This window comes from Anopheles stephensi, chromosome 3 (genome assembly GCF_013141755.1).
Source record: "Anopheles stephensi strain Indian chromosome 3, UCI_ANSTEP_V1.0, whole genome shotgun sequence".
NCBI classification, from domain to species: domain Eukaryota; kingdom Metazoa; phylum Arthropoda; class Insecta; order Diptera; family Culicidae; genus Anopheles; species Anopheles stephensi.
Genome location: NC_050203.1, coordinates 1,231,475 through 1,257,543, shown reverse-complemented (window position 1 = coordinate 1,257,543; position 26,069 = coordinate 1,231,475). Strand labels below are relative to the sequence as shown.

The 26,069-nt window shown below is 49.0% G+C and overlaps 4 protein-coding genes and 1 long non-coding RNA gene across 11 annotated transcripts in view; 3 read left to right on the top strand and 2 right to left on the bottom strand.

The window, feature by feature from the left end:
- LOC118512051 (serine/threonine-protein kinase N) overlaps positions 1-25,165 on the top strand; it is a 58,285-nt gene extending 33,120 nt beyond the window's left edge. For 4 of the 5 annotated variants that reach the window (XM_036055897.1, XM_036055894.1, XM_036055895.1 and 1 more), the window contains 11 exons: positions 1,117-1,438; positions 4,557-5,014; positions 18,094-19,138; positions 19,356-19,540; positions 20,527-21,051; positions 22,038-22,703; positions 22,788-22,977; positions 23,062-23,243; positions 23,309-23,416; positions 23,510-23,650; positions 23,733-25,165. In XM_036055897.1, the coding sequence (XP_035911790.1) occupies positions 1,117-1,438; positions 4,557-5,014; positions 18,094-19,138; positions 19,356-19,540; positions 20,527-21,051; positions 22,038-22,703; positions 22,788-22,977; positions 23,062-23,243; positions 23,309-23,416; positions 23,510-23,650; positions 23,733-23,876 (3,966 nt within the window). In that variant the 3' untranslated portion in view covers positions 23,877-25,165. The remainder of the gene's footprint in view (positions 1-1,116; positions 1,439-4,556; positions 5,015-18,093; positions 19,139-19,355; positions 19,541-20,526; positions 21,052-22,037; positions 22,704-22,787; positions 22,978-23,061; positions 23,244-23,308; positions 23,417-23,509; positions 23,651-23,732) is intronic. The other variant, XM_036055898.1, reaches the window with a different exon arrangement.
- LOC118512083 (UDP-glucosyltransferase 2-like) lies at positions 5,176-6,908 on the bottom strand. Its single transcript, XM_036056042.1, has 2 exons — positions 6,645-6,908; positions 5,176-6,588 (listed from the first exon to the last, which is right to left on the bottom strand). The coding sequence occupies exons 1-2, from the start codon at positions 6,804-6,806 to the stop codon at positions 5,206-5,208; spliced, it is 1,545 nt and encodes a 514-aa protein (XP_035911935.1). The 5' UTR covers positions 6,807-6,908; the 3' UTR covers positions 5,176-5,205.
- LOC118512125 lies at positions 6,846-7,241 on the top strand. Its single transcript, XR_004906245.1, has 2 exons — positions 6,846-6,934; positions 7,061-7,241. It is a non-coding gene; the product is annotated as an uncharacterized LOC118512125 (long non-coding RNA).
- On the bottom strand, positions 7,266-9,629 carry LOC118512076 (UDP-glucosyltransferase 2-like). Its single transcript, XM_036056013.1, has 3 exons — positions 8,968-9,629; positions 8,399-8,892; positions 7,266-8,341 (listed from the first exon to the last, which is right to left on the bottom strand). Exons 1-3 carry the CDS (start codon positions 9,544-9,546, stop codon positions 7,423-7,425), a joined length of 1,992 nt encoding a protein of 663 aa, XP_035911906.1. The 5' UTR covers positions 9,547-9,629; the 3' UTR covers positions 7,266-7,422.
- On the top strand, positions 12,707-17,920 carry LOC118512072 (mucin-4). Of its 3 annotated transcripts, none has more exons than XM_036055961.1 (6): positions 12,707-13,905; positions 14,004-14,921; positions 15,567-15,767; positions 15,870-16,055; positions 16,151-16,577; positions 16,656-17,920. In XM_036055961.1, exons 2-6 carry the CDS (start codon positions 14,463-14,465, stop codon positions 17,681-17,683), a joined length of 2,301 nt encoding a protein of 766 aa, XP_035911854.1. In that variant the 5' UTR covers positions 12,707-13,905; positions 14,004-14,462; the 3' UTR covers positions 17,684-17,920. The 3 variants fall into 3 exon arrangements, with proteins under 3 accessions (XP_035911854.1, XP_035911855.1, XP_035911852.1); XM_036055962.1 differs by having other exon boundaries at positions 14,001-14,921; XM_036055959.1 differs by having other exon boundaries at positions 12,707-14,921.
- Positions 25,166-26,069: the final 904 nt, after the last annotated feature.

Below are 26,069 nucleotides of genomic sequence, written 5' to 3'. Positions count from 1 at the left end.
ACTTTCCATCCGGGACATTCGTTCCCGAGGTTTATGCCTGGTCGTTCAGTACTGCGACGATCGTGGCAGGTGATGCCAGCAGCAACATCAGCAGCCCCAGCGCCACGGCATGAATATGGAAATGTGGTACATTTATGCAAACAATTTGTTTTCCAAAATACCTCCACTTCTTCCGACACATGCCCGGCTAACCGGCAACCTGGTCGTCGGTTAGGTTAGGTTCGGGTTTGCGCGCAGTGTTTTCCACCCATCGGTTGCGGAATAAATAATTTGGTTTCGAGAACTTCATCCCAATCGGTTTGGTTGAGGTGCGGTGCGCTTGTACGCAAATGTGTTGCAGATAACTTTTGTACCAACACGTGTGTGCTCCCCCTGGTATCTAGAACACTCCGTTGAATACATGTCAGTGGTACACTTAAATGAAATTTAGTGGTCTCCTGCCACCGTTCGCCCGAACTGAGGGGACATTAACAGTCAGCGAGTCATGGGAAGAGCAGCGCTACACTGGCCAGCGGTGTGATTTATATTCTCGCGAAATCGTACTGTCACTTTCATGGTCATTTGCTTGCTCACATCGCGAGCAACAAGCTACCCATTTTCTTACGTATCCATTTAGTTGGGCGAAAAGTTTGTCCATTTATCTTAAGAAATGGTGTCGGCGGATGACAAATTATTATTCTCCGTCTCGGTCCGCCTGCCCAATAGACGCAAGCGTACAAATCGTGGAATAGCCTCAAAACACTTGGGAGTCCGCATGCTCGACTCGAGAAGAATCAAGTTCAAGTTCGGGGCCACAAAGTTAGGTGGCACGGTCGCTCGATTTTCCGCTAGCGATTCAAGATGGGGACAGACCGATAAGAGGGGTTTCCATTTAGTAGACGCCGACCGTTTCGAGCAGCAGCAGCAGCCCCTCTCGTGTGCGTAGTCAGCATTCGTTCAGTAGGGTCAAGTGCTCGCAGCCGTGTTCAATAGCTCGTTTCGAATCATTTTTGCGTAGATGCGCCTCGCTCGAGATAGAGACCCTTACTTCTTAAGTGCTTCATTGTTGTTGTTTTAGTTTGCGTGCACGCAAAACCAATATATCTAACCACAGCCACCATCGGTTTTCTTCCACAGGGCGATTACATCAAACATCCCGTACTGTACGAGCTGAGCCACAAGTACGGCCTGCCGGACAATGTGTCCGAGCATCTGCTGCCCGACCGGCTCGAGGAGATCAAGGAGGCGATCCGGCGCGAGATTCGCAAGGAGCTCAAGATTAAGGAGGGCGCGGAGAAGCTGCGGGAGGTCGCCACCGATCGCCGTTCGCTCTCCGACGTGGCATCGATCGTGAAGAAAAGCAACAACAAGCTGGCCGAGCTCAAGTCCGAGCTGCACGAGCTGGAAAGCCAAATCATCCTCACACAGGGCAACAGTGTCAGCAACAATGGGGGCCACGGTATGTATGCCAAGTGGTGGTGCGGTGTTTGAAAGTTCTTTGCACTTTGCAGAATCTAGGTCTCTAGGTTGGGGATGGCTTTATGCCGACAAATTATTCAAGTAGTATTCACCGCAAGTCGTACGGGACACACGTACATTGGGGCATGTGACTTGCGCCTAAAGGTATGCAATTTGCGTCACAACATTTCTTCGGAAATTTGAAAAAGTATTCCATTTTAATACCATTGGATTAACGCTCAAGAACCCTAAGCTAAATAAGTTAAACATATTGGATTCAAACGAAACACTACACCGTGCGATACTGGTTGTGTACTTACAATATCGTTGGTGTCGGCACCGTATGGATACTACAAACGAAACAATAATCTCATCTACAATTTCAACGCCGACTCGTGTTTCGCTTCGTTTCTTTGTAATGAAACACCTTCACAGCGACATTTCACAGCAATGGTTAAATCCGCCGAACATGTCAACAAAACGATGCACATCGCCCAAAACTCTTGCCAAGCGCCATGTGTGATACAACGAAAAAAGGGGTTTGTTGTGAGTTTTTCTAGCAGAACATCGTCTGAAGATGCGAAGAGGGACAGAGAGAGAGAGAGAGAGAGAGAGAGAGAATGTGAGTATTTGGCTATTTATAATTATTATAGAAAACCGTCATCGAAACAAGACTAAATCATCAGAATTGGAAACCTGAAGCCGTACAGTATGAATCCAACTGAGAGGAGCTGTCGTCAATAAAATAAAGCACAGTTTATTACTCTTTGAGGTGTAGGAGTTCCATCCCCATGTCGTGTGTCCCCAAGGATCGGTTAGGGCTATGTGTTACCCGACCAGTTGGATATATTGCATCTTACTCTCATCGATTTTTCACTCTCACTCTGCAACACCGGAGAATAGTTTCGATCAGAGCTGAAAAGTCTCCAGCATGTGTTTGGGGAATCTGCGCAAAACCTGGTGCTTTTTGCTCACGGGCCAATATTAAACCAAGCAGACAGCCGCTTTACGGATGCGCACCATTAGGGCCAGTTGTTCGTGAACATTCCGGTAATAGCAGTGGTGTGGTTCCCTCTCTACCAACGCGAAGCAATCGCCAATGCAATCGACCACAGAAGGTTCGTACGCGCGTATCGGTGTTGATCTTGAAATAACGAAACGGTAATGAAAATCTTACGGGCTACACGAATTTTGAGATGAAAATCTCTTTCCCCCCGAAGAGAAGGAACCGTAAAAAAGGCAACTGATTTATTGCAAACTTTTGATCACCATCCGTCACGTTTGACTTGATGACGACGGAATTTCTCTGTGCTCCGACCGGCGATCGAGTGCATTCGTGTGTTCCAAGGACAGAAATAGAAGAGTCAAAATATTGCTCCCGAACGTAGCTCCCGCGTCTGCTGATATGGTAGTAGGAAGAAAGCGGTTCACAGTGCATCTTCGTTCGGGTTTGTGTAAAGTTTGGTTTTTCCGAGGTGGAAAATTTGTATCCACCGCTGCTCGGTGGTGTGCTCCCGATTTCAAAGCCATCTTATTGTTGCGGCAATCAATACCGAAATTTGAGAGTATTGAGCCAAACGTGGTGCGTAATTATCGGGGCGAGGAAATTCCCTAAAATACAGTTTCGAATTCCGTGCCCTTCGTTGTGGTGGTAGTGTGTGTTGCTGCTCAACGAACGCCATTTTCATCGGGTGGGAAAATGTTTAAGAAATACCGTACATATCTTGGCAGCCCGCTACAATCACTGAGTGTTCCCGCTTTCCCACTGACTGTGCATTCCATTTTTTGTCTCACTGACGGTAGCTTTAATGCAACTGCCTGTTTCAAGTGGCCACGATTGAGTTATTATGTGCAATATCAGCTTGCCCGGGCGGACGATACGCTTTGGTCGTCGATTATGGCGCTGATTTATCAGCTGCTTCCAGTTCACGCCCTTCTCAACATCGATAGGAGGCACACAGATGCACCTTCACAACGAGTGCAGTGTGTTGGTCTGCCGAAAACAAAAAATCGCATAAAGAGTTATCGATTCCACAGCCCACCAGCTCGCTCGCTGTGAAGGGTGTGTAATCAAGCGAACGAATGCGCGAAAGGGAAATTGAACCAAGTGAAAATGCAGCCGAATGAAATGGTTACATGCATGCATAATGGCCGGCCCAATAGACAGTGGTAGCAGTCGTGGCAGACTGGCTTCCCTCTAACCAAATGTGCCACCAGACAATGTCGGACGGACGGCCAAGAGTGGATAGGAAAGAGTCGAACACAAAAAAAAACCGACATCACACAAGAATTGTCAGAAAATGGGTTTAAAAGCAAACAAAAGAAAATGTTTGCCGGGTGGTTTGTATTGCGCACTTTTCCCTTCCTTTTGTGCATACGTAACAGACATACATACACACAACGATTGTCCTCAATTGAACTCCCACTGCATTGAGCGGGAATCAAATACCAAGAGCGAGAGAGAGAGAAGCGGTGTATGGGTAAAGAAAAAACTTACCCCCACAAATGTGCAACGAGATGGGTGGAAAATGAGGGAAAACTGGTGGCAAAGTGGGGGTCGGCAAGGTAAAGTCGAAACAATAATCCAATTATAAATAATTCCAACATTTTCCTCCATTATCCGAAGTGTACGGGCGGCGGCCGGCCACCCCATGTATCATTTCCTTCCTGCCTTTTTCAAAGTTTTCCACCCTGATGTTTGGCATAGGAAAGAATAAGTGCTGCGGTCGCACTTACGAGATCACTTACACAACGGCGTCGATGATAGTAGTTGTCTATGCGCTCAGTGCTGTGATTATTGATTATGCATTAACTTTATAAAAATATTATCACATTCCGATGCAATGGCGATATGGCACTGATGGCAGAGACCTCACACTATGTAATCAGGAAGGGTCATCGTCGACAAAGTTGTTCACTGATCGATCTAATATCTACTGGCTGTAAAATCTACTGGACATGTGGTGAATGTAGCAGGTTGCTTTTTCATCCCCTAGCATCGCTTAAAGTGATTAAGGGATTGAAGAAAAACAAAAGCTCATCGAAACCGCAACAAGCTACAAGCAGTGTAACGTTACTATTCCCCCTACTAACGTGAGATTTTCTTCCTTTCCTTTCAGATCCCATTCTGTCCACCGTTATTCCGAGCGGACCAGAGCTTACCGCCAACGACAAACTACTCATATCGCTCGAGAAACAGCTCAGCATCGAGACAAAGGTCAAGAACGGCGCTGAAAACATGATCCAATCGATATCTAGTGGGCACCACGGACGCGATAAGAAGCTGCTGGCCGAAGCACACCAGATGTTGGCAGACTCGAAAGCCAAAATCGAATACCTCCGGCTAAAGATCCTGAAGGTGCGTCAAAACAAGCTGAGCAGTAAAGTTTCGGAAGAGAACGGTGGTGAATCGACGACAGCGACCAAGCAACCGCAGGAACTGGAAACGTCACTGGACGATCGTATCGAGGAGCTGCGCCATCGGCTTCGAATTGAAGCGGCCGTCGTGGATGGTGCTAAAAACGTTATCCGCACGCTCCAGAGTACAAAGACGATTGATAAAAAGGCACTGCAAGAGGTATGTATCTCTGTGGGAATTGTGTGCTCGGTTTTTGTTCTTGTTGTAGCTATACTTTTAGGCAATCGCGCGAAGCGCAGTCAAATCTCATCTGTCAAGTGTCATAAACGTTAATTGAATTGGTCGTATGAGGCGACTCGAACAAACTGGACCGCAGTTGCTATCTTGCGCGTGACAAATTCCACCCTTATTTATTGCACCTTTGTCTTTCGAGACGATTTGCACATCTTTCGAAACGCGAATACGATTACAAACTTTACCACTTTCACAATAACATAAAGGACGACTATTAGAAAAGCAATTACATCCAGAGATTCGCGCTGGAAATAGTTCATATCCGCACCAGGGTAGTGCAGCTGCGGTGCTCCACGGTGCCGTGCCACATACTCCACCCAATAGCAAGCCAGATCCATGGCGCTCTGAGGCCTGTCGCGGAACAGGGCCGAAATAGTCTTCGCCTGCTCGGCGAATCGATGCTCCCGCACCATAATGTTGACGGCACGCGAAAATGATCGCTCGTCCAGCTCCTGGTAGTCTAACCGCAGCGCAATGCCTTCCTCCACCATGGATTGAATGTTCTGGAACTGTTCGGCAAAGATGGGAATACCCAGCACCGGCACTCCATGATACTTGGCCTCTGCCATACCACCCAGACCGCCGTGAGAGATGAACAGCTTTACGTTCGGATGGGCAAGCACATCGTCCTGCGGCAACCACGCTTTCGAAAGTACATTCGGAGGCGCGTTCGGAATGCTATCGCTCTCCCACTTCCACAGCACACGCTGTTTCAGTTGTGCAAAGGTCTTCAGAATCGCATCCAGCTTCGCCTGCGGAAGGTCGGCGGATTTCAAATTTGACCCGAGACAAAAGTAAACGACACCGTGCTCCGCTCCATCGAGCCACTCGCGAATGTCCTCGGGCAGTGGGTCTGGTTTGGCTTTGATCTGTAGCCCGCCTACCTCGACCATATTTGGCAGGTACGGCCGTGGCGTTGCCTGCGAGAAATGCGTGTTGAGCAGCACAAGCGAAACGTTGCGACGCACGTCCTTGAACGGTGGGTACCGATCGGACGGGAAATGACGATCGTAGTACGAAGTCTGCACGTACTCCGAAACCTCACCGATGACATTTTCGACACAGGAAAACAGGAAATTCTTGACACGACCCAGAAAATCCATCGCACCCTTTCCACCGACCATGATGTGCGGGACAGTTGCGATGGCTCTCGGGTTGCCCACGAAGTCAGCCGTCAGCTTTGTCATACCGGCCGAAAACAGTACCACGGTTGGTGCGTTAAAATGCGGCCCAAGTCCCAGTACGAAGTCCGCCACAAAATAACCAACAATCACCAGATCAAAGTGCTCGTTCTTGATTGCTTGAAACTTCGGGTCTTGCAGTGCCATCTCGGCCGTTTGGAACTGACTCTTGAACAGGTGTACAATGCCACCGAACGAGTTGCCTTGGTTTTTCTGAAGAAAATCCTTCGTCATCTGTCCTAGGTCTACCTTTTGCACAACGATCTCTCGGTAATTCGGTACCGGTTTGGAGAGTTTATACGGGCTGACCATTGTGACCTAGAAGAAGGAGACAGAATTAGCTAGTTGACTTGTTTGTAGATGATCGTACTTACATCATGCCCACGCTCTGCCAATCCCTTCAGTAATGCCTGTCCCACGATCACATGTGACCGGCCGGAGCTTGGGTAAATGCACAGGATTCTGTATGCTTCTAACTGCGCAAAACAGCAGCACAGGAACACCAAAGCACAAGCAACGCCCTGTGCGATCTTCATTCTCACTACAGTCTCGCTGGGCACTTCACGCTCATCTGAGCAAATGCTCCGTCATTGAGCATATAATAGAGTGTCCACACGCTACGGCGTCTGCCAATTTGCTTCTTATCGGTGCGACAGCAGTAGTGGTGAGCAGAGCGTACGAGTGACCGATCCATGAATGGAAGCTTGCAATGGAATTCCTTCGCACCTTGCACTGCTACACTTACACCGTGGTTTTGTGGCGTGTAAAAACGTTTTGTTTATCTCCACAGCTTGTTGAATGTGTGTGAACGCGTACATACACCGAGTCTCTGGTGTCTGGTGAGCTTTACCATCAATCAACAGCACTCGCATATAAAATCTGCCATCTCATCGGTTGTCAGTTCGGGTTGCTACTCAATTCCTGTATGCATAAAAATGCGATAAGATAAAACAAGGGTCAAATACCCAGTGGAAAAATACAGCTGACCATCAGTATGCGTTTGTTTCATCATTTATTTCGTACTTCATTGTACATCTAGTCGTGCAAACGGCTGGAACCACTCACAGACGATGAGGTATCGTGGCTTTTGTAAGGGTGATGGATAAGTAATCGAAATGAGGAGTTTAATACTGCTGCCGCCATCTTATGACACTACTTTTTCTTCTGTTTTTTCGCCGTCTTTTGAGTCGATTTTGAACCACCGAACACGGCATTCTTCACTTTTCGTCCTACGATTACTACAATCTTGAAGACGACATAAAATACTGCAAAGAGGAACGCGAACACATCCAACAATGCTAACTGAAGCAGGTTTAGATCCGCACCTTGATAGTGTAAATGTGGCGCGCCATGGTGCCGAATGACGTACTCGACCCAATAGACGCCGGTTTCGAGTGCTCCCATTGGACGATCTTTGTAAAGGATGGAACGTCCCTGGATGTGGTCACGGTACTTGGGATCACGAAGCACTTCCTGGACAGCACCACTCAGCAATGGTTCCGTCAGCTCATCGAAGCTCACCGAAAGCCCCCATCCTTCCTTCACGACCTGTGCGACGTTACCGTCCTGATCACCAAACATTGGAATACCCACAATCGGCACACCGTGGTACATCGATTCGGTGATGCTGCCCAAACCGCCGTGCGTGATGAACAGCTTCAGATTGGGGTGCGCTAGAATTGCATCCTGCGGCAACCACTTGCCGATGAACACGTTTGTTGGTTTGTTGGGCATTTCGTCCTGGTCCCACTTCCAGATGACACGTTGCTTCAGTCCACGAATCATCGCCAGGATGGAATCCAGCTTGTCTTGCCGCAAGGTCGAACTCTTCAGATTAGATCCAAAGCTAATAAAGATGGCCCCGTCACGGCCGGCGCCATCGAGGAATTGCTGTAAATCTTGGGCCATCGGTTCGGGCTTGACGTTTATCTGAATGCCTCCCACCTCGACCATGTTGGGAATGTATGGCTTTGGTACGGTTTGCGAGAAGTGAGTGTTGAGCAGCACGAGCGATACATTCCGCATGGCCTCATCGTAGCTTCGGAAGCCCTTTTCAGCGGGGAAGTTTGAGCTACAAAGAGAGTCGTGTTGTTATTCAATCTTGACAATTACACTTACGCCTTCTTACTTGTAGTACGGCAGTTCCGTGTATCGTATGTACATCATCATAATCTTCTCCACTCCAGTCAGTACAGTGTTTGCGACTCGGTCGAAGAATGTCATTGGGTTTCGTGGGCCCAGCAGTATGTGTGGTACTGCGGCAACCTCGGCCGGGTTGCCTACAACGTTGGTCAGACCCGAACCGGAAGCAGAGAAGTATAGAACCGTCGGGCAACGAAACAGCTCACCGACACCAATTATAAAGCTGTTCATGAAAAAGCCTACAATGGCCAAATCGAACTGCTCCTCGCGGGCAAGTCGAAGAAACTCTGGTGCGTTGATGGTGACATTGGATGATTCCTGTGCCGCTCGCAGGATCTTCGGCAGCAGTTTCATCATGTTTCGACTTCCTCCCTGCATAAAGTCGTTCATGATGGACGAAAATGCATTCTCAATTGGCACGTACACATCCCGGTAGTTCTTCGGTGGTTTCTTCAGTGGAAACGCACTGACCATCGTGACCTTCGGAGAAGATGAGACAAAAAAAAACCGGCGTTACTACAAGACACTTCTTGCACGGTGTTGGGTAGAGCGTACCTCATGTCCACGATGGGCCAGTTCCTTAAGCAGCGCCTGTGCTCCCAAAACATGGGACTTGCTCGCAGTTGGAAAGACGCACACAATTTTTGCTGACTCAGCATGACCGATTACCAACAGCAGGGTTGCCATCAGACCGATGCTGAAGGTCAGCCTCGTCATTAGGCCGCTTGCCTTCCTTTTCATCTCTTCTCTCGATTCACATACACAGCACAGCACAAACCAGCCGGCACGATCGTGCACACGGTAATGAAGCTGCACCCGACGATGAGTGATGGTTTTAAAGCAAGCGATCGATACAAGCTCCCTGTTTCTAGATATGACGCTGGGACTCCACTTCTCAAACCGGTGGGGAATAATCGCACACTGATGTTCATAAAGCGCCGGTAATCCTCTACCAGTTCTCGCGGGCGCTCTCCTATCGGTGTGCCTGTTCACAAAGACACACAGATCAGAAACACTTGTTTTGGGTTGCGGAAGGTAAACGCATTCACTCAAACAAAACACGCAATGTCTAATTGGGCGAATTATCAGTGTAAATGTGTCATGTTTGGCCCACAGCCAAACGATATCTGACATCTGAGCACCTCGGACGCAGTGGTGTAGATGGACACGCTTATCCACAAGGGATTAACAACAACATTGTAATGACAGAGATAGCGCCTTCACACACATATTAACACCACAATCTTACATATTTGCGTGTGTTTGTTCCTTGATGGGGGGCTTTGGTTCGATGTAAGGGTTAAATCGCTGTTGCGTTTCGTTTATCTCCCGCATTGACATGACGTCACCTCTGAAGAACATGCTTTCTCACTGTTGTTTTGCACTCCGTCTTGCACGCATTCGTTGAGACGACGATGGAGAGGTTGATTTCGAAATGGATCCAATTATCTCTTCTTCTTCTGTCGAAATCTTGAGCCTTAGAATCTCTTGATGATTTCTTCCAAAGTTCTTGTGCCTGAATTCACGATCGTGTGTAGATCACTTTTATTCTCCTACCTAACCAACCCAACTACAGTGCAGGACCTTATCCCAACACTCCGACAATGTCACTGAACTTTTCTTCGCACAGTTCGCGATCTTTGACGATGACAGCACTCGGTGGACGTGGTTTTGTGAAGCGACAGCGGTGACCGACGACCCCGATTCAACACGTCTCGCATGCATGTACGCTACTCGACCCGAAACACAATCCCTCACCACGATTGTCTACGAGACTGTGGCGTGCGTGTGTGTTCCATCCCACAACCCATCCACCGCCCTCGATGATACAATTTCGTACGGTCGGATTTATTTTTGACGTTTCACCGGCGGCAGCGTAGGCCGAAAAGTGAAACACCACCACCACCTCCTCAGCGGCTCCTTACGATGGTGGAAAATGGCAAAGAAGAAAAATTCACAAAACATTGACCACCACCGCTAGCAGCATGTGCGTGTGTGTGTTTCGTGATGTATTCATCCGGCGAACCGATCGGTCGCTAGTAAGCGGATGGCGCTAGTGGTCCGTGGTTTAAGCTAGAGGCTGGGCGAGATCCGCACGTCGATATTATTTCGTGTGTGTTACTGTGCTTGTACGAAGAAGATCCCACCAGAAGGCGGGAATAGCAATGGAGGACGGCGAACGGCGTCGTCGTCCTGGTCAGTTGCAGGAAGAACAGCCGGGCTCACCGCACCGTCACGAAACTAGATGTCGTTCGAAAAAGTGCAGTCACGGTCATCATCATCACCACCACCACAATCATCATCATCATAAGCATCATAACCACGTGGAGGAGGAGCATGCAACAGAGCAGCAGCAACAGCAGCAGCAGCATCAACGTCATCACGACCATCGTCACCACAAATGTCATCGACGGCATAGGTCGGCATCGGAGGTTAGTTAGCTTGTGGCAAACGCGCAAACGGAGCCGCGTCTTGAGCGTGTCCCGATTTGCAATTTTTCATCCAAATCCTAGCGCGAAAATCCACTTCGACTGTTGGTGAGAGTCGGTAAAAATAGCACCGCTTCCGCCATTCATCAGGTACAGCGAGGAACTCTTCCCTCTTTACCACCCTTTTCGCAGACGTGAATGAGGTATCCTGCAAGAAGGAACATGTCGTGGTGCACCTGTATGCGATTGTTCTTTGCTCGTTGCCTTTCATCCTGTTACGGTTTTATAAATACGATCGCTTGTTTTGCCTTTTTTCTCGGAGTGGAACACAACATCGGAAATGAAGATTTGCTGCATTTAATTTCCCGTCGCTCTAAAACAAGTACAAGCCGGCAGAGCCGTGCTGGCAGCGGCTGGCTAGGCCAGTAACACCATTCCGCCGTTTTCTTGAACTTTTTCCCCTTTTGTGTTCACCGCGACCAAGGGACTTCACAATGAACGGTACGCGTGGTTACGCTAATGAAGGCACATGTTTTTTCGGCCAGTGTTACGAAATCTGTCGAATCGGCTTTAAACAATTACTCCCCTGAACCCTCCCTTACCACCTGCTTTTGCGTCCTCTCGCACGGTTATCGTAGGGTGTTTTTCCTTCAGTAGTTGGGAGTTTCCCTTGTCCAAACCCCGAAAAGCGTACGCGCGTACTGATAATATTTATTCGTTCGAGGTTGCGTCGCAGCGTTTTCGTCTCCTGCTCATCCTCCACCCGTGTAAGCCTTGGCCGTCGTGGCCCGTTCCCCGACAACCCGGCGGGGAGAAGGATGTGTCTAACGCGTTTGCTTGTTTATGCTAGCACGCAAGTCGGTGGTTTTCAGATCGTCGGTGTGTCGTTCGTTTGTTTTATCGCCCGTCGCTTCGTTGAGGCAATCATTTACGGCACATAACCGATTGGCAAACGCGTAAATAGTGAGTTAGTTTTTCTCCTCTCCCCTAGCTTTTCCTTTAACACAGGGAGGAAAAACTCTTGACGGGTCTGAGAATTAAGCAGCATTTTCCCCGAAATGGGTTGCTGTTGGCGTTGAGAAGCAAAGCAACGAATGATTTAACAAGCGTTTGACTGATTCCGGCAGTTTAGTACCCTATAAGAGATTTTTTTGATGAAGTTATGAGATTTTAAATCTAGAAAAGTTATTTATTGCTTTACGGCCAAATCATCTATTTGGTGCGCATTGACACTTACATCTATTTTGACAAGTTTCAACGTTCTTCCAAGCCTTAGACAGGTTTGGTCGATTGGTAAACCGTCTTCTTCATGGGCGATACATCATGAGTTTCAAGTCTAAAGTTTAGTCAGATCTTTTTCGTAATCAGAAGGCCTTTTCAATTAGATTCAGCTCTCTTGATCTCTTCCATCTATTGTAGTTGTAGTGTCCTTCCCCCTCAAAAAATATATCAATTTACACATTTAAAAAACGAGCGTAAGGTTTATATCCGCGCATCATCGTATCACCCTTATTGTTCCGATGGATAAAGGGAAGAATTTTTAGTGCACATCAAATTCCTTGCAAGGAGGAATTTTAGTTACGATGGTGTTATGAAAACGGGAACCCTAATCCTAAAGCGATTAGCTAAGGAATCTAAGGGCATCCACAGCCGGATGATGGACCGCTTCATCGATGACTCAATTACATCGTGCTGACCCCATTTCATCCTGTAACGGGGCTAATTTATGCACTTCTCATTTCGGTTCGTTTCGACACCAGTTCTTGTCGGTGTATTCCCACTGATTTGCGTTAGTATGTAAAGTGCTTGACGTTTTGTCTGCTAGTTTAACCTACTTTAGAACGTTCGAACGCTTGTTCATTTATTTTGAGATAAATAGGAAATGACAAATTGCGCACACATAAGAGAAAAAAGGGGAACGACTTTACATCTTCATTTCCATCCGGATCGGACACGGGAAATGGGGTTTGCAACATGTCAAAATTCGTTAAAAGCATTCTGCCCTCTTGCTAGTACGTTCTCACGTTTCGTCATCAACTCAGAAAAAGGTGACAGGCTTTACCATTAAATCAGCTACGAAAAAATGCTCTCCCGCTCATCTATGATCCTGTTACTCTCTCTCGAGCGATCGTTGCTTCGATTATTCTGAGCCAAAAATCGTTTGCTTTCCATCCATTTGATGACAGATCAGGCCAGTCGCTTCGATACGATCGTACGGATCGGCGGTCGATCCGTCTGTCTGTTGTCTGTCTGTCTTGTTTTTTTTTCGCCACCTCCCCAGTCGATCGACTGTACAACGAACGTCCGAAGATCAACCGAACCCGAAAGCGATTGTTACGAAACAACGGATAAAAACGAAACTATAACCGCACGGCGGCGGCCTTATGTTGAATGCCGCTCTCGGCCGACAGCTTTCAGAAACGAACCGAAGTTCGGCCGGCGTATGTTTATGCCAGTATGACAGCGGCTCTGAAGCAGTAGTGACGAACTTCCGAACCGTGCTTGTTCCCGTGCGGAAAGAAATAAAGTCTGGCCATTCCGTAAACACAGCCGAGCTGTTGTATCTCAGACGGTCGGCTACAGTAGGCTAAAGGCCGTCAGGCAACACGCCATTCGCTCGGTTGTGTGGTTTGGATAATGGATCGTGATGAAATGGTCGACGACTGATCATATAAAGTGATATCCCATTTCCTGCGTATCGATCGTATCGATCGTCTGAAAAGGCTGGTGCTCAGTGTGAAAGTGATCAAAGTGAAGAAAGGATCCATTACGTGCCACGTGTTCGAAGCAGTCAGTTCGATGGAGACGCCCAGTGTTTCACGGTGCAAGTGAATTTCTTTGTCAGTGGCAACCAGTGTGATCTCATTCTCGAAGAGTGTCCCCGATTTTGAAGTGAATCAATGTGTGTGTGTGTGCGTGCAGTTCGTTTAGCAGCATTTAATTTCAATCAAAAAACCCCCGGGGAAAATCGAAATCGTAAAATTCGACGTTAACCAATTGTGTGCCAACACGTTGTCTCAGCTCACATAGTGGCAATAGCAGCACGCGCAAGTGTAATCAACAAGTGAGCTCCAAAGTCATCCCGCGATCACCAACAGCCAGCCTGTTGTTAATTCGCACGGTTTTTCCTCTATTTATATATCCCGTTCATCGGCACAGCAGCATCAGCATCATCAACATCACCTCCACTGGCTGAAAGGGAGCAAAAGCGATAAAACGCCAGAACAAAGGCGGGAAGGCAGAAATCTGCACTCACGCACGCACGCACGCTCAGGGTGACACGGTGTTTTAATACTGATTTTCTTTCCCAAACCTGCTTACAAGAGTAAACGGGGCGTGTGGAGCGCGTTGTACGTCGTGTCTGTTGTGCGTTCGAACCATCCCGTCGTAGGTCGGTGTGCTTCTCCGGCGTGGTTGGAATGGAAGGTTGCCAACTAGAGCGCTGGGTTTGAGCGGGTTTATTAAGCAAAGGCAGGGCACCATACAAATGGGTGTACCGGGAGGTGCCAGATGCAAAAGTGTTTGTTAGTGTGCAACACGGGTTCTGTGCTGCAACAACGACGACGACGAACACGACGAAAATCAGGCCGTATTCCTTAGTGCTTCGTCATCACGCACGGCATGTCCGCCCCCGGACTACAGCCACCCGCCGAAATCACTGCCGAATGGACCGTTCATGCACAGCTCACCCTTTCCTCGACCACTCCCGCCAGCGACAACAACAGACGCCCTTCGGATGTTCCTCCGCCGTCTACATCAACGGCCGAGGGATGCACCGCCGAGGGCCATCAGCAGCCTGGACCTCCAGGACCCAACGCTGCCACCCCTGATGTCCGTGGGGGAGGTGGATCCGATTCAAATGTTAACCCCTCCCCGAACCATCTAGCTCCTCCAACATCTTCCTCGTCCAGTGCAGTCGGGAATCCAGTAAAGGTTGTTTATAAATTTAGCACGGCTGACCATCCCTTGCAGCAGAAACAGTTCACCGTGTCCTCCACTGCAGCGCCGGGCGGTGGCAAGAGTAGCGTTATTTTTAACACCGATCCATCATCACCTTCCTCACCGGTCGCGCTCGCTCAGGTGAGACCGAATGCTGCCTCTGTTTGGGATTATCATTTTTCCACCACTGGTTTGGATGGATGGTTGAGTGAAGAAAATGAATATATTGTCGACCACACACTCACACGCTCACGGTCCTGGTGGGTGGGTTTAGCTGCAAAACACATCTCTCCCAATGTTGTCCCCGAAAAAAAACGACGCTGTTGATAGACCGACTGCATTCCATTCGTGTACGCAAGAAGCAGGCAAGGACACTGCGGCTAGCAGCAAGTAGCTCTCAAATTTTCGGTTCACGGTTCAAAATTTGTTTTCCATTTTCAACATCAAACGGAGGAGAAAAACTATCTATTGACACAAGAAATGGGACCCCGGGTTGATAGAGAAAACCCACATTTCGAAAAATGAGACACAACATGTGCTTAATTATAGGAGTAAATATTTGAGTTGGGTCCTTCAACAACATTTTTGGCCAACTCGTCCACCATTTCAAAAGTTTTTTTTACGTTCAGGACGCTGGTTTTGGAAGATCGTTTGATGTCCCCAACACAAGAGATGCTTTCAGTTTTATTAAACTACCTTTTGCGTCGTGCTTCTTGTTACGTACGATTGGTTTGCTGCAGTCCGCGATCATTTCCATCACACTAAAACCAAGCCTCTTCCATCTAGACTCCCAGCGGTGACGGACCTCCACTGCCGGGCACAGAAAATGCGGCCCAACTTTTCCCCAAATGTACCAGCACCTGCAGCATCGTACTGACTGCCTGCACGGATCTCTTACCAACGACCGACACACTGCCTATCATTGTCAACAAATGCGAATCCACCAACAATATCGTTGTGGATAAAAGCACCAACTTCCCCGAGAAGGTACTGCGCATCAAATTCCATCGCAAAGGAGTCGTTCAAGTTCACTAGTTTCCTTGCCCCCCCTCTCTCTTTCTCCTTCTCTTCCTCTGGATGTAACCAAAGTCCGCCAGCAATTCCAAGGATGTCAGCTGTCAGACGAGCGATTGGGAAACAAACAGCAAGAAAGAGGACAAGGAAGTTGCTACCACGGGGTCTGTAAAGCGTCGAGGGTTGGCTCAGAAATCCACTACCGATGCGTGTCTTCTTTCGCCGCCTCCGCGAAGACGTGGTGAGGATAGGTTCGATTCGGTTAGTAGTCATGTCTAGGTCACACAAGCTGCCTGCAACTTGTTGGAGGCGAAAAGATGTGTTAGTGACAATTCTTGCTCGTGCCCTGTTTTCAGCTCATCCGCAAATCGGTCTCGCCGCTCATCAATCCACTCGTCTCGCCTAGTAACACGATCCGCTCCCAGCAATCAAGCGTGCGGGACACTTCGGCGGCCAAGAAGAAACCACGCACGGTGCACATTGATGTGTACTGTACTGGGTCCGACGCGGAATCTGGGTCCGAGTGTGGTTCCTGCTGTTCGTCGAATGAAGGTGCCAAGTCGCTGCCTTCATCGGGAGCCTCGTCAGCATCTTCGTCTCACTCGTCCGTCTCGTCGGGCAGCCGCTTTGACACGAGCCACATGATGGAGCTGAAGGCGGCAGCTTCAAATCCGAACATCGATCCTGCACATCCGACCGTGTACGAGTCGGAGGAGATGCGGGTGCGCCACAAGCGTGCCGGAAAGCATGAAGTTCCCAGGCGTTTGATGCAGCAAACTATCGGTAGTAGTGCGTGCAGGACACTAGGGTCCTCCTTCGGATTGTTTGTAGCATGTTTCATGTGAATTTCATGTGTTGCAGATCAAAACACGCTTTCCACCATCGGCAGTCTGAAGAGAACTGGCTCTGCACGGCCTGGACGCCCCAGGAGAAACACAGCGACCGACGAGATCAATGAATCGAAGCAAATCCTCTTCAGCAAACATCTGGGCGAAGTGCCTCCACAACAGCACGAGGAGCAAATTCAGGATGCATTTAACACGTACTTCCGGCGCGATGTGAGCGATGATGCCATCAGCTCGAACTACGCTCTCTCGGCTGATCGATCGACGCGGCGTGACGTTACCGGAAGCAGTATCTCGAGTGCCTTCGCCTGCGGTGGATTCTACGAGGACGATGAGGATGGTGGTGAAGCGCGCAAACTGAACCGTAGTGGAACTACCGCCACGCAGTCGGACAGCTTCGAGTACGACAATAGCGAGGATCGGTATCGTATCCACGACATGGAGCGTGTCTGGAAGCAGCAGCACTGGAAGTCGCCTTCAGTCGAACGAAGACTCCTGCAGATGCACAATCCTCCGACAATCCGATCGTCCTGTCAGAGCCCTGACTCGGACCACAACATGACCGAGTCGGATCACAGCTTTGTGTACGATGAGGCACCACATCCGCTTCACGCCTCGAATCCGTCCCTGAACGAGTACAGTGACTCGAGCCCTTCCACCGTCAAGAGTGCCTCGCAGCGGGTATCGGATGGGCCGCACCGATCGATGTTGCTTCAGCAACAAGCCGTCCTTGCCGCAACACTGCAACAAAAGCGAGAGTTTTCGCCGGTGGAAGGTTACACCGATGAGTACCTGGCGATCGCAAGGCGCTTTGGTAGTCTAATTACAGGTCGACGGAAACCCGGCACTCACATGGGTCCAGTGCGTAACCCGGAGTGTCCATGTGAGCACTGCAGGCGTTGGGTGTTGGAGCGTGACTCTGGTGGGAATGGAAGTGTTCTGCGCGAGCGAGCCCTTTCGGTGGATGCTACGGGTGCACCGAACGGTATCGTCGATATGCGTCGACAGTTCCACCTGCTAAACACCAATGTCCGCGAAACCTAACCAACCCAGATGCCTTTGAAGAGCATTTTAAACATAACTTCTATTTGCGTACTCCTTACTCAGTGTGTCATGCCAACTGTAGGATATAGGTTACGGTTCTCAACCGAACTTCCGGTAGGTAGCAGAATGTCGATCAAGTGCGCAAAATAATGCAGGCAGGATGTGTGGTGTGGATAGTATACTCCCTGGAGGAATGTTTCAGAAAATAAAAGTTATACTTTGAACTAAATGTCCAAACAGCTTCATTAAATGAATAACGTCAGGTAATGTTTCATGCGTTGTACTCGAACATCCCACGTTACATTGAAGGTAACCACAAAATCCATCGCACAATAAGCATTCTGAACCTCTTGTGGACTACGTTTGACTAACAGTTTTTCCTTCATCTGCTTTATTCCTGTCTCAAAAAGGCTCAAGGTCGCTTATCAGAATCATCCCGCAAGCTAGACCTGCTTCGGAAAGCGCTAGATCTTCGGCGACTGGAGCTTCCTCCCGACTGTCCCACGGCACAGCAGCTGAAAGCGGAGCTTCAAAATGTGCAAGCATCCAGCCCCGGTCCCGTACAGTACACGATGCGCAACTCATTCCGCGGCAGCGCCCAAGGTCGCCCAGCACAGAGCCATCAGTCGTTTAGCCGATGTGCGGCCGTCACCGGCAAGCTGGAAGTGCGACTGATGGGCTGCCAGGATCTGCTAGAAGACGTACCAGGTCGGTCGCGCCGTGACAAAGATGCCGGCTCGTCCAGCCCGGGCGATTTGAAAAGCTTCGTCAAAGGTGTCACCAGTCGCAGTTCGTCGAAAAGCTACAGCGTGAAAGATGAAACGTCGTCCGAAATTATGGCAGTGATCAAGCTGGACAACATTACTGTGGGTCAAACGTCCTGGCGACCCTGCTCGCAGCAAGCCTGGGATCAGCGGTTCAGCATCGATCTGGACCGATCGCGCGAGCTCGAGATTGGTGTGTACTGGCGCGACTGGCGTTCGCTGTGTGCGGTCAAATTCTTGCGGCTGGAGGAGTTCATCGACGACATACGGCACGGTATGGCGTTGCAGCTCGAACCGCAGGGTGTGCTGTTCGCCGAGATCAAGTTCCTCAATCCGATGATCTCTCGCAAGCCGAAGCTACAGCGCCAGCGCATGATCTTCAACAAGCAGCAGGTGAAGAACATTCCGCGCGCCAAGCAGATGAACATCAACGTTGCCACCTGGGGTCGACTGCTGAAGCGCAACACCACCAGCAGCAGTGCACCAACCTCGGCCGGCCCCGGAGCACCTTCGCCGGGGTCGACCACTTCGGGCCTGATGGCAAACCAGACCTCGGGTTCGTCCGTGACGACGCCTTCCACGCCCGGGTCGATCGTGCTACCGTACGATCCTCTGCAGGACGATCCAGTGGAAACGCTGGGAGAGTCGGCCGATCACAACGTCATCGGACTTGGTGGCGGTCGTCCACTAGGTAAGTTTGCGCTATGCGTTACGATTCATCAGTGGGCCTAAATATGAGGTAACAACTTTGTAGATGTAGATACCCTAAAGAAAGACGTCAAGGAACACCAAGGGATAATCGTCTAATCTCGCGATTAGATTCCGTTTGCCTTGCATAACCGCTTGCCACTCATCATTCCTTTCGTTCCATAGCAAAATACTAACTGTTGACCTACGTTTTGTTGCAGGTATCCACGGCGTTGGTGTACTGCCGGAAAGTCCTTCGTCTCACTCGCTCCAGAACCAGGGCACACCGACGGCTGGACGTCCCATTCCTCCACCTCAGTCCATCAGCACGCCGTCCAGCTTCCGGCAGAAAAAGCAACCGATGCCATCGCCGCGGCAAGCGACACCACCAAAAATCGATCCCGAGGTAAGCGAACAGCAACAGAACCAACCATCTCCAGCTGGCTCCGATTATCGTGACCGCTTCCGGGTAAGCTTGTTTAAGCGCATCCGTATCGTGGGCGGTTTCGGTGAACTGTATGTGTCGGAACATGCTTGTGGGCAACCATACCCTGCTGTACAAATTCTCTCCCCAGGGTGCAACGATCGTCCGTCCGCCCCACGGCTTACCGCTTATCGTTGTATATGCGTGCGTGTGTGTGTGTGTGTGTATGTGAGCGTACGTTTGTGTGTTACACGTTTCCTCGTCCCGTGGGTCTCGTCCGTTTGCCCCATACAACCACCCCCCCTCCCCCTCCCGTTGGATTTATCTTTTATCTCTTATCGCTATCCGACCATCATGCTGTAAAAATTGACCAGCCCAGAGGAGAGTCTGTGGATGTTTCGCCGATGTTGCCTTCTGCTATTTGGAGGTAGCAGTAGTAGCGGCGCAATAGTAGCAGCGTGCTTGCTACGCGCACTCTGAGTTTTAGTGGTTGTTCAGTTTAGTTTTTTATCGTCGGTCAATAAACGGGGTCGGTTCCATCGAAGATGACGTTAAAGCAAAGGAACGCGCTGTACAATTCTAGCCGGCAGCTGGTGCGTGGCAGACCGATGGTGTATTCGTTCACGGCGGAGCCGGTGCTGAATCTTCCGCTTATAGTGTCACGTTTGAAGGATAAGAATCGGGTCGGTAGCGCATTCCACAGCTTTTATTCTTTCTCGGAGAGGGATCTTGTTCGGTTCGTTCGTACAGTATCTTGGGCGAGTGTTGCGAATCCGGGAGAACACTGTGTGAAGTGATATGTTTCCTCTTAATGTGCAAAACAAAAAGAATGTTCTTCGTTCTCGAGCACCCTTTCGTTCGTCACAGCTCACAACACCTTCTCTATTTATCTTCTATTCTTCTCTGTACTCCTTTCCCCTTTCGCAACACGTCTCTCTATCTCTCTTTCTCTTTCCTTATGCACACAGCTGGAGTATGCGTTAAGCAAGTTCGATTTCCTTCACCAGCACGATAGTCTTAGTGGTGTTAGTTTGTACGATAAACAGCAGCAACAGCAGCAGCAACACGAGTCACCGGTTGCAGCCGTAATACCATCCACAGTAAGCAGCGGACAGATAAACAATTGTGATATTAGCAACAACAACATCAACGCCACCGCTACCCGGCCAGAAGTCGATGACGAGGATGTGCCACCGTTACCGGCCACACCACCGCCCGTGCTGCGTTCCTCCAGCACTAGCAGCAACGCGGTAACGACGCCAGCAGTATTACAAAAGTCCCTATCGGGGGATCTACTACGGCCCGTGCTGTCGATGCCACCGACCGTCCTGTACGGAGGCGGCGGTGGCTACAACCGTGACAGCTACTACAGTACCGTATCGTCCACGGACAGTCCGATCGTGGAGGAGCCGCCATCACCGGCGCCGGGTCATCAGCTGCAGTGTGGCCCACTGTTCCCAGAAGATGATCTTGCGTACGACAATATTATTGAGGTCAGAGCACTGTGCAACTCTCGGTACCATCCGCTTTCTCATCTAAAACGCCTGCCAAACGCCATTTGCCTTCTCAAAATGCAACAAAAAAAACGCCACCATTTTGTTTGTTGTGTGTGCATTCTCTACTTTTCATCAAGATCGGAATCGCCGCTGTTTGTTTGTTTCGTAAACACATGTTTTTGTAGCTTCTTTCTGTGTCTTTTGTGTCCACAGTGTGTTGTGTCGGGAGTTTGTCTGCATGCTGGACTGATATTTACACATGTCGTATAACAATTTACAAGAATTTATTCCTTTTTTGCATAACTTTTTACCTTCTTTTGTCCTTGTTTTTGTATATTTGTTTGACTCTTTTTGGCATGCTTTCGTACATGATTTGTAACACTGACACCTACCTAACCTTTCATATTGACTTTTAATTTCATTTTTAATTAATCAAAACCCATTAACTCAATTCCAAACGGATGCCCTTCCTTGTAACAAAATGGCCGCAATGCATAGTAGCGTGTTAACAAGCCATCGTTACTAACACTAGAGAAATCTCCCCAACGAGCGACGCGAATCGAATGTGCTCTAATTGTTTTATCTTCTCCTTTCGTTGTTTTCGCTTTTCGTGTCCGTCTTCTATTTTACCTATTTTTCTCTAAACAATTGTATACTTTTTACACCTTTTCAGCTGCCTACTGTTAACCGGCGTTTATTTACAACTCTTACATTACATTCTTCTTCTGCTGTGCTGTTTGTGAACTCTTACACATGTTTTTTGTTTTTTCTTTCGTTTTGTGTGATGCTTTTCTTTACTGCGTTTTTGTGTTTCTTCTTGCCGGTTTGCTGTTCTGCGCTCCTCTTTGTTGAATTTGCTTTTATTTTCCTTTTGCCGTTTATCAAACTCTTGCAGCTTCTTCTTCTTCTCTCACATACACAGGAAACAAGTGGTTTGTGGTCGATTTTAATGCTTTTCCTACGTTATCTTTTGGTCCGTGCAGATCCTTCCGTTCGATCAGCTCACGATCGGCGGCAATGTGGTGCCACCGCCGCTGCCACCCCATCACCACCATCCGTCGGCCGCGTTGGCAGCCCAGCAGGCTTCCCTTGCTGCGGCCGTCGCCCTACAAGCTCAGCAGCAGCAACAGTTCTACCAACAGCAGCAGCAGCAGCAGCTTCTTCTACAGCAGCAGCAACAGCAGCAGCCGATCGTACCACCGTCACTGTTGCAACATACTGCCGCCGGTCAAGCTTCCAGTTCCGCCGCCGGTGCTGGTATGGTGGATGTGGTGGCGGCTGGTGCGGTGGCAGCTGGTGGTGCCGCCGGACCACCGGTGAATCGACGCGCCGGTCCAGCGGCCCGCGCCCTCCAATACCGGGACAGTGCGTACGAAAGCCGTCGACAGTCGCAGGCGGCGGCCGGTGCCGGCATGTGCATGGACAGCTTCCGGTTGCTGAGCGTGCTCGGACGCGGCCACTTCGGCAAGGTGATACTGGCGCAGTACAAAAATTCGGGCGAATATTTCGCGATCAAGGCGCTCAAGAAGGGTGACATCATTGCGCGCGACGAGGTGGAATCGTTGCTGAGCGAGAAACGCATCTTCGAGGTTGCCAACACGATGCGCCATCCATTCCTGGTGAACCTGTTCTCCTGCTTCCAGACGGAGGTAATTTTGAAGGTGGCAGCGGCTTGATTTTGATTGACCAGGCTCTAACCAGGTGTGCGTTTTTTGTTTTGTCACTTTCTGCAGCAACACGTCTGCTTCGTGATGGAGTACGCGGCCGGCGGTGATCTTATGATGCACATCCACACGGACGTCTTCTCGGAGCCACGGGCCGTCTTCTACGCTGCCTGTGTTGTGCTCGGTTTGCAGTATCTGCACGAGAGCAAAATTATCTATCGCGATCTTAAGCTAGACAATCTTCTGCTGGATACGGAAGGTGCGTTCAAGGAGTTTTCAGGAACGCTAGACGAATAACAGCCTTCGCAATAACGCTTCCTGCTTCTGCTCTGATCCTTTTTAGGTTATGTAAAGATCGCCGATTTTGGTCTGTGCAAGGAGGGCATGGGATTCGGTGATCGTACCGGTACGTTCTGCGGGACGCCCGAATTCCTCGCGCCGGAAGTGCTGACCGAAACGTCGTACACGCGAGCCGTCGATTGGTGGGGTTTGGGCGTGCTAATCTTCGAAATGCTCGTCGGAGAGGTAAGTTTTGTAGTGTGCCTCGAAAAGCGGTTATTTAAACTGTGTTCGCTTGCTTTCGCTTTCAGTCACCGTTCCCGGGCGATGATGAGGAGGAAGTGTTCGATTCGATCGTAAACGATGAGGTTCGCTATCCACGGTTCCTGTCGCTGGAAGCCATCGCAATAATGAGAAGGGTAAGGAGTCTCGGTCTCTCTCTCTCTCTTGTTCTAGCTGTAGCGAAGGATCCCTTTTGATTTAATTCGTCATTTTTCGATGTGCCATTTCAGTTGCTGCGCAAGAATCCGGAACGACGTCTGGGCTCGTCCGAGCGTGATGCCGAAGACGTCAAGCGGCAAGCCTTCTTCCGTAACATCGTCTGGGACGACCTACTGCTCAGGAAGGTGAAACCACCGTTTGTGCCAACGGTTGTAAGTATCCTTGTCCCCGTCGATAGATCTGTGAGATTTAAGGGTTAATTGTGTGTTTGTGTTTGTCTCGCTCTTTACCCAGCGCTCGCCGGAGGATGTGTCCAACTTTGACGAGGAGTTCACGTCCGAAAAGCCGGCCCTAACGCCACCGAAGGATCCGCGCGTGCTTACCGAAACCGAGCAAACCTACTTCAAGGACTTTACCTACATGGCGGACTGGTGTTGATGGGAGCGGACGGCGCATCGTCCGCGGCGCTGTCTGGCAACTGTATCGATTGTTACTAGCTTGTAAAGTGAAGGGTCGTGCATAGGCATTAACGTTTTTAAGGAAAGGGCCAAGCAAGACAAGGAAACACAAGTGTATTGATATGTGTATTTGTGTGTGTGTGCGTGCCTTGAAGCTGGATAGAAAGAGTCACAATTTGCTGTTAAGGGTAGAGAATTAGGATAAATGGAAAGGTTTAACGTTAGTCGGGGGCAGCAAAAGCTGTTGCTGGGAGCATAGTTAAGGAAGAAAAGTGACAAAGGACAGGACGCCACTCCGAACTCTTTAATCCCCGGATGTCCAGACAGCCAAATGGCAAGCCTGATCGTTTTGTTTACTAATTTACACCTTACCACACTCACACACACACCTTTTTCGTTCACGTCCCACTCGTATTCACCAATTTATTATTAACCTTCGGTTTGTGTTTGTATCAAAGTCCTTTATTCATGCTTTCACGGCACAAGGAAGGTAAGCGATAACCCTGCACACCGCGCTGTTTAGGTAGAAAACCAGGTGAAACTAGTAGGCCGTGATTTTGGTGTTTTGTTAGGTTATGGTTTCGTTAATACGTGAGCGAGACAGGAAGTAGTAGACTGAGGAAAGAGAAATCACACACAAACACAGCTAAAGGAAACGGTTTCGAAGCAATAGATACACAAACAAACAAACCAACACACACACACGCACTCACACAACAACAGGAAATGCGCCAAAAGAGAGAATTCTGAAGCCTGTATTCGCTGAACACAAAATGATTGCGGAACGAGAGAAAGATATAGTTAGTTGACGAATTAGACGTTATTTTTCGTGTGTAAGTAGACCTACTCTACATTATGCTTGTATGCGTATTTGTTACGTGTTTCCGTTTTCCCGTTACAGCGTAGTGTCGTTCCCCCACATGCAAACGAAACACATACAGCTACGCTCGAAATAGGCTTGATTACAGGTTTTGTTACAGTAAAAGCCTCGGGGTGGTATTAGTTTTAACGTAAAAAAACAAGTGCGAAAAAGTTATTGCTGTATTTAATCGACTTTTGCATGTGTGTGTGTGTTGTGTTGTGCGGGTGTATGTTGAAAAAGGAAGCAAAACAAGTTTAATTAAGAAAATGCGATCAAATGAACGACAGGCACAACACATCCACCCACAACATGCATACACGCAACTGTATTTTGATGATAGGAAACAAACGTGCGTGATTAGTTATCAGAATAAACACTGTACAATGGTTATTTAAAGTAAAAACAGACTAGCTTGATTTTTATTTCACTGCCGATAAATCCGAAAAAATAAACAAAAATCAAATAAAATTTTATTACTTATCATCATGAAGAACGCCCACTGTTCGTTGCAATAATTTTGGTCGCTGGGATCCACCTCCTCAAAAGCATGGCCTCCTGGTATTGTGAGTCGTCCAGTTTCGTTCGCCGCTTGCTGCTCTGCGTTGAGATATTTTTTCTCGTCCAATTTTGCTCGCTGCGAGCCCGACAGATTTTATCCACCAAGTAACAGGAGAGCATGACTGGCAGGAGGAACCATCTTGATCGATTTTATCTAGCACAAATTTTGTTTCGATGCGACCGGCAAATTTCGATAACGAAGTAACAGGAGAACATGACTGGTAGCAGGTTGTTTGTCGATCGCGACCAAACCAAATTTTGTTTCGAACCGGGAAGAAAAATTTGGTCCGTCGAGCATCAGGAGAGCATGACTGGTAGGAGGTACCATTTTCGGGATCAAGAAAATTTTCTCCAATTTCTTTCGCTGCAAAACCAACAAATTTTGAAATCCAAGTAACAGGAGAGCATGACTGGTAGGAGGTACCAGCGATCCCATCGAACCCACGTGGTTTTCGTATCATTTCGCTTACTCCTGTGTGAGCGTTTGCGGTGTCGTTATCACGCGAGATGACATTCACTCTCCCTCTCTTTCGCAACTAGGTAGTATGCGATACTAGGAAGAGCGCTGCGATCACGTACACGTCCAGAGGGTGCTATAGAGAGAAGATTGAAAGTTTTGCATAGGTGAAAGAGAGAACATGCCGCTATGGGAACAGGCGAGTATCATCCTCCTGGTTTCATGCTCTCCTGGTACTGGAGATTTGCTCGACAGGGGATGATGCGATTCCGGGTTTTGACGGAGGGAAAAATTGC

Bases quoted from the DNA above. Each gene is read 5' to 3' on its own strand.
- LOC118512083 (XM_036056042.1), bottom strand. From the start codon at position 6,806: ATGAAGATCGCACAGGGCGTTGCTTGTGCTTTGGTGTTCCTGTGCTGC. The intron at 6,589-6,644 runs GTAAGTACGATC...TCCTTCTTCTAG, and splicing joins TGGCAGAGCGTGGGCATGAT to GTCACAATGGTCAGCCCGTA.
- LOC118512076 (XM_036056013.1), bottom strand. From the start codon at position 9,546: ATGTCAGATATCGTTTGGCTGTGGGCCAAACATGACACATTTACACTG. The intron at 8,893-8,967 runs GTACGCTCTACC...TCTTCTCCGAAG, and splicing joins TGGCCCATCGTGGACATGAG to GTCACGATGGTCAGTGCGTT. The intron at 8,342-8,398 runs GTAAGAAGGCGT...CTCTCTTTGTAG, and splicing joins ACGGAACTGCCGTACTACAA to CTCAAACTTCCCCGCTGAAA.
- LOC118512072 (XM_036055961.1), top strand. From the start codon at position 14,463: ATGTCCGCCCCCGGACTACAGCCACCCGCCGAAATCACTGCCGAATGG. The intron at 14,922-15,566 runs GTGAGACCGAAT...TCTTCCATCTAG, and splicing joins CACCGGTCGCGCTCGCTCAG to ACTCCCAGCGGTGACGGACC. The intron at 16,056-16,150 runs GTTAGTAGTCAT...CCCTGTTTTCAG, and splicing joins GTGAGGATAGGTTCGATTCG to CTCATCCGCAAATCGGTCTC.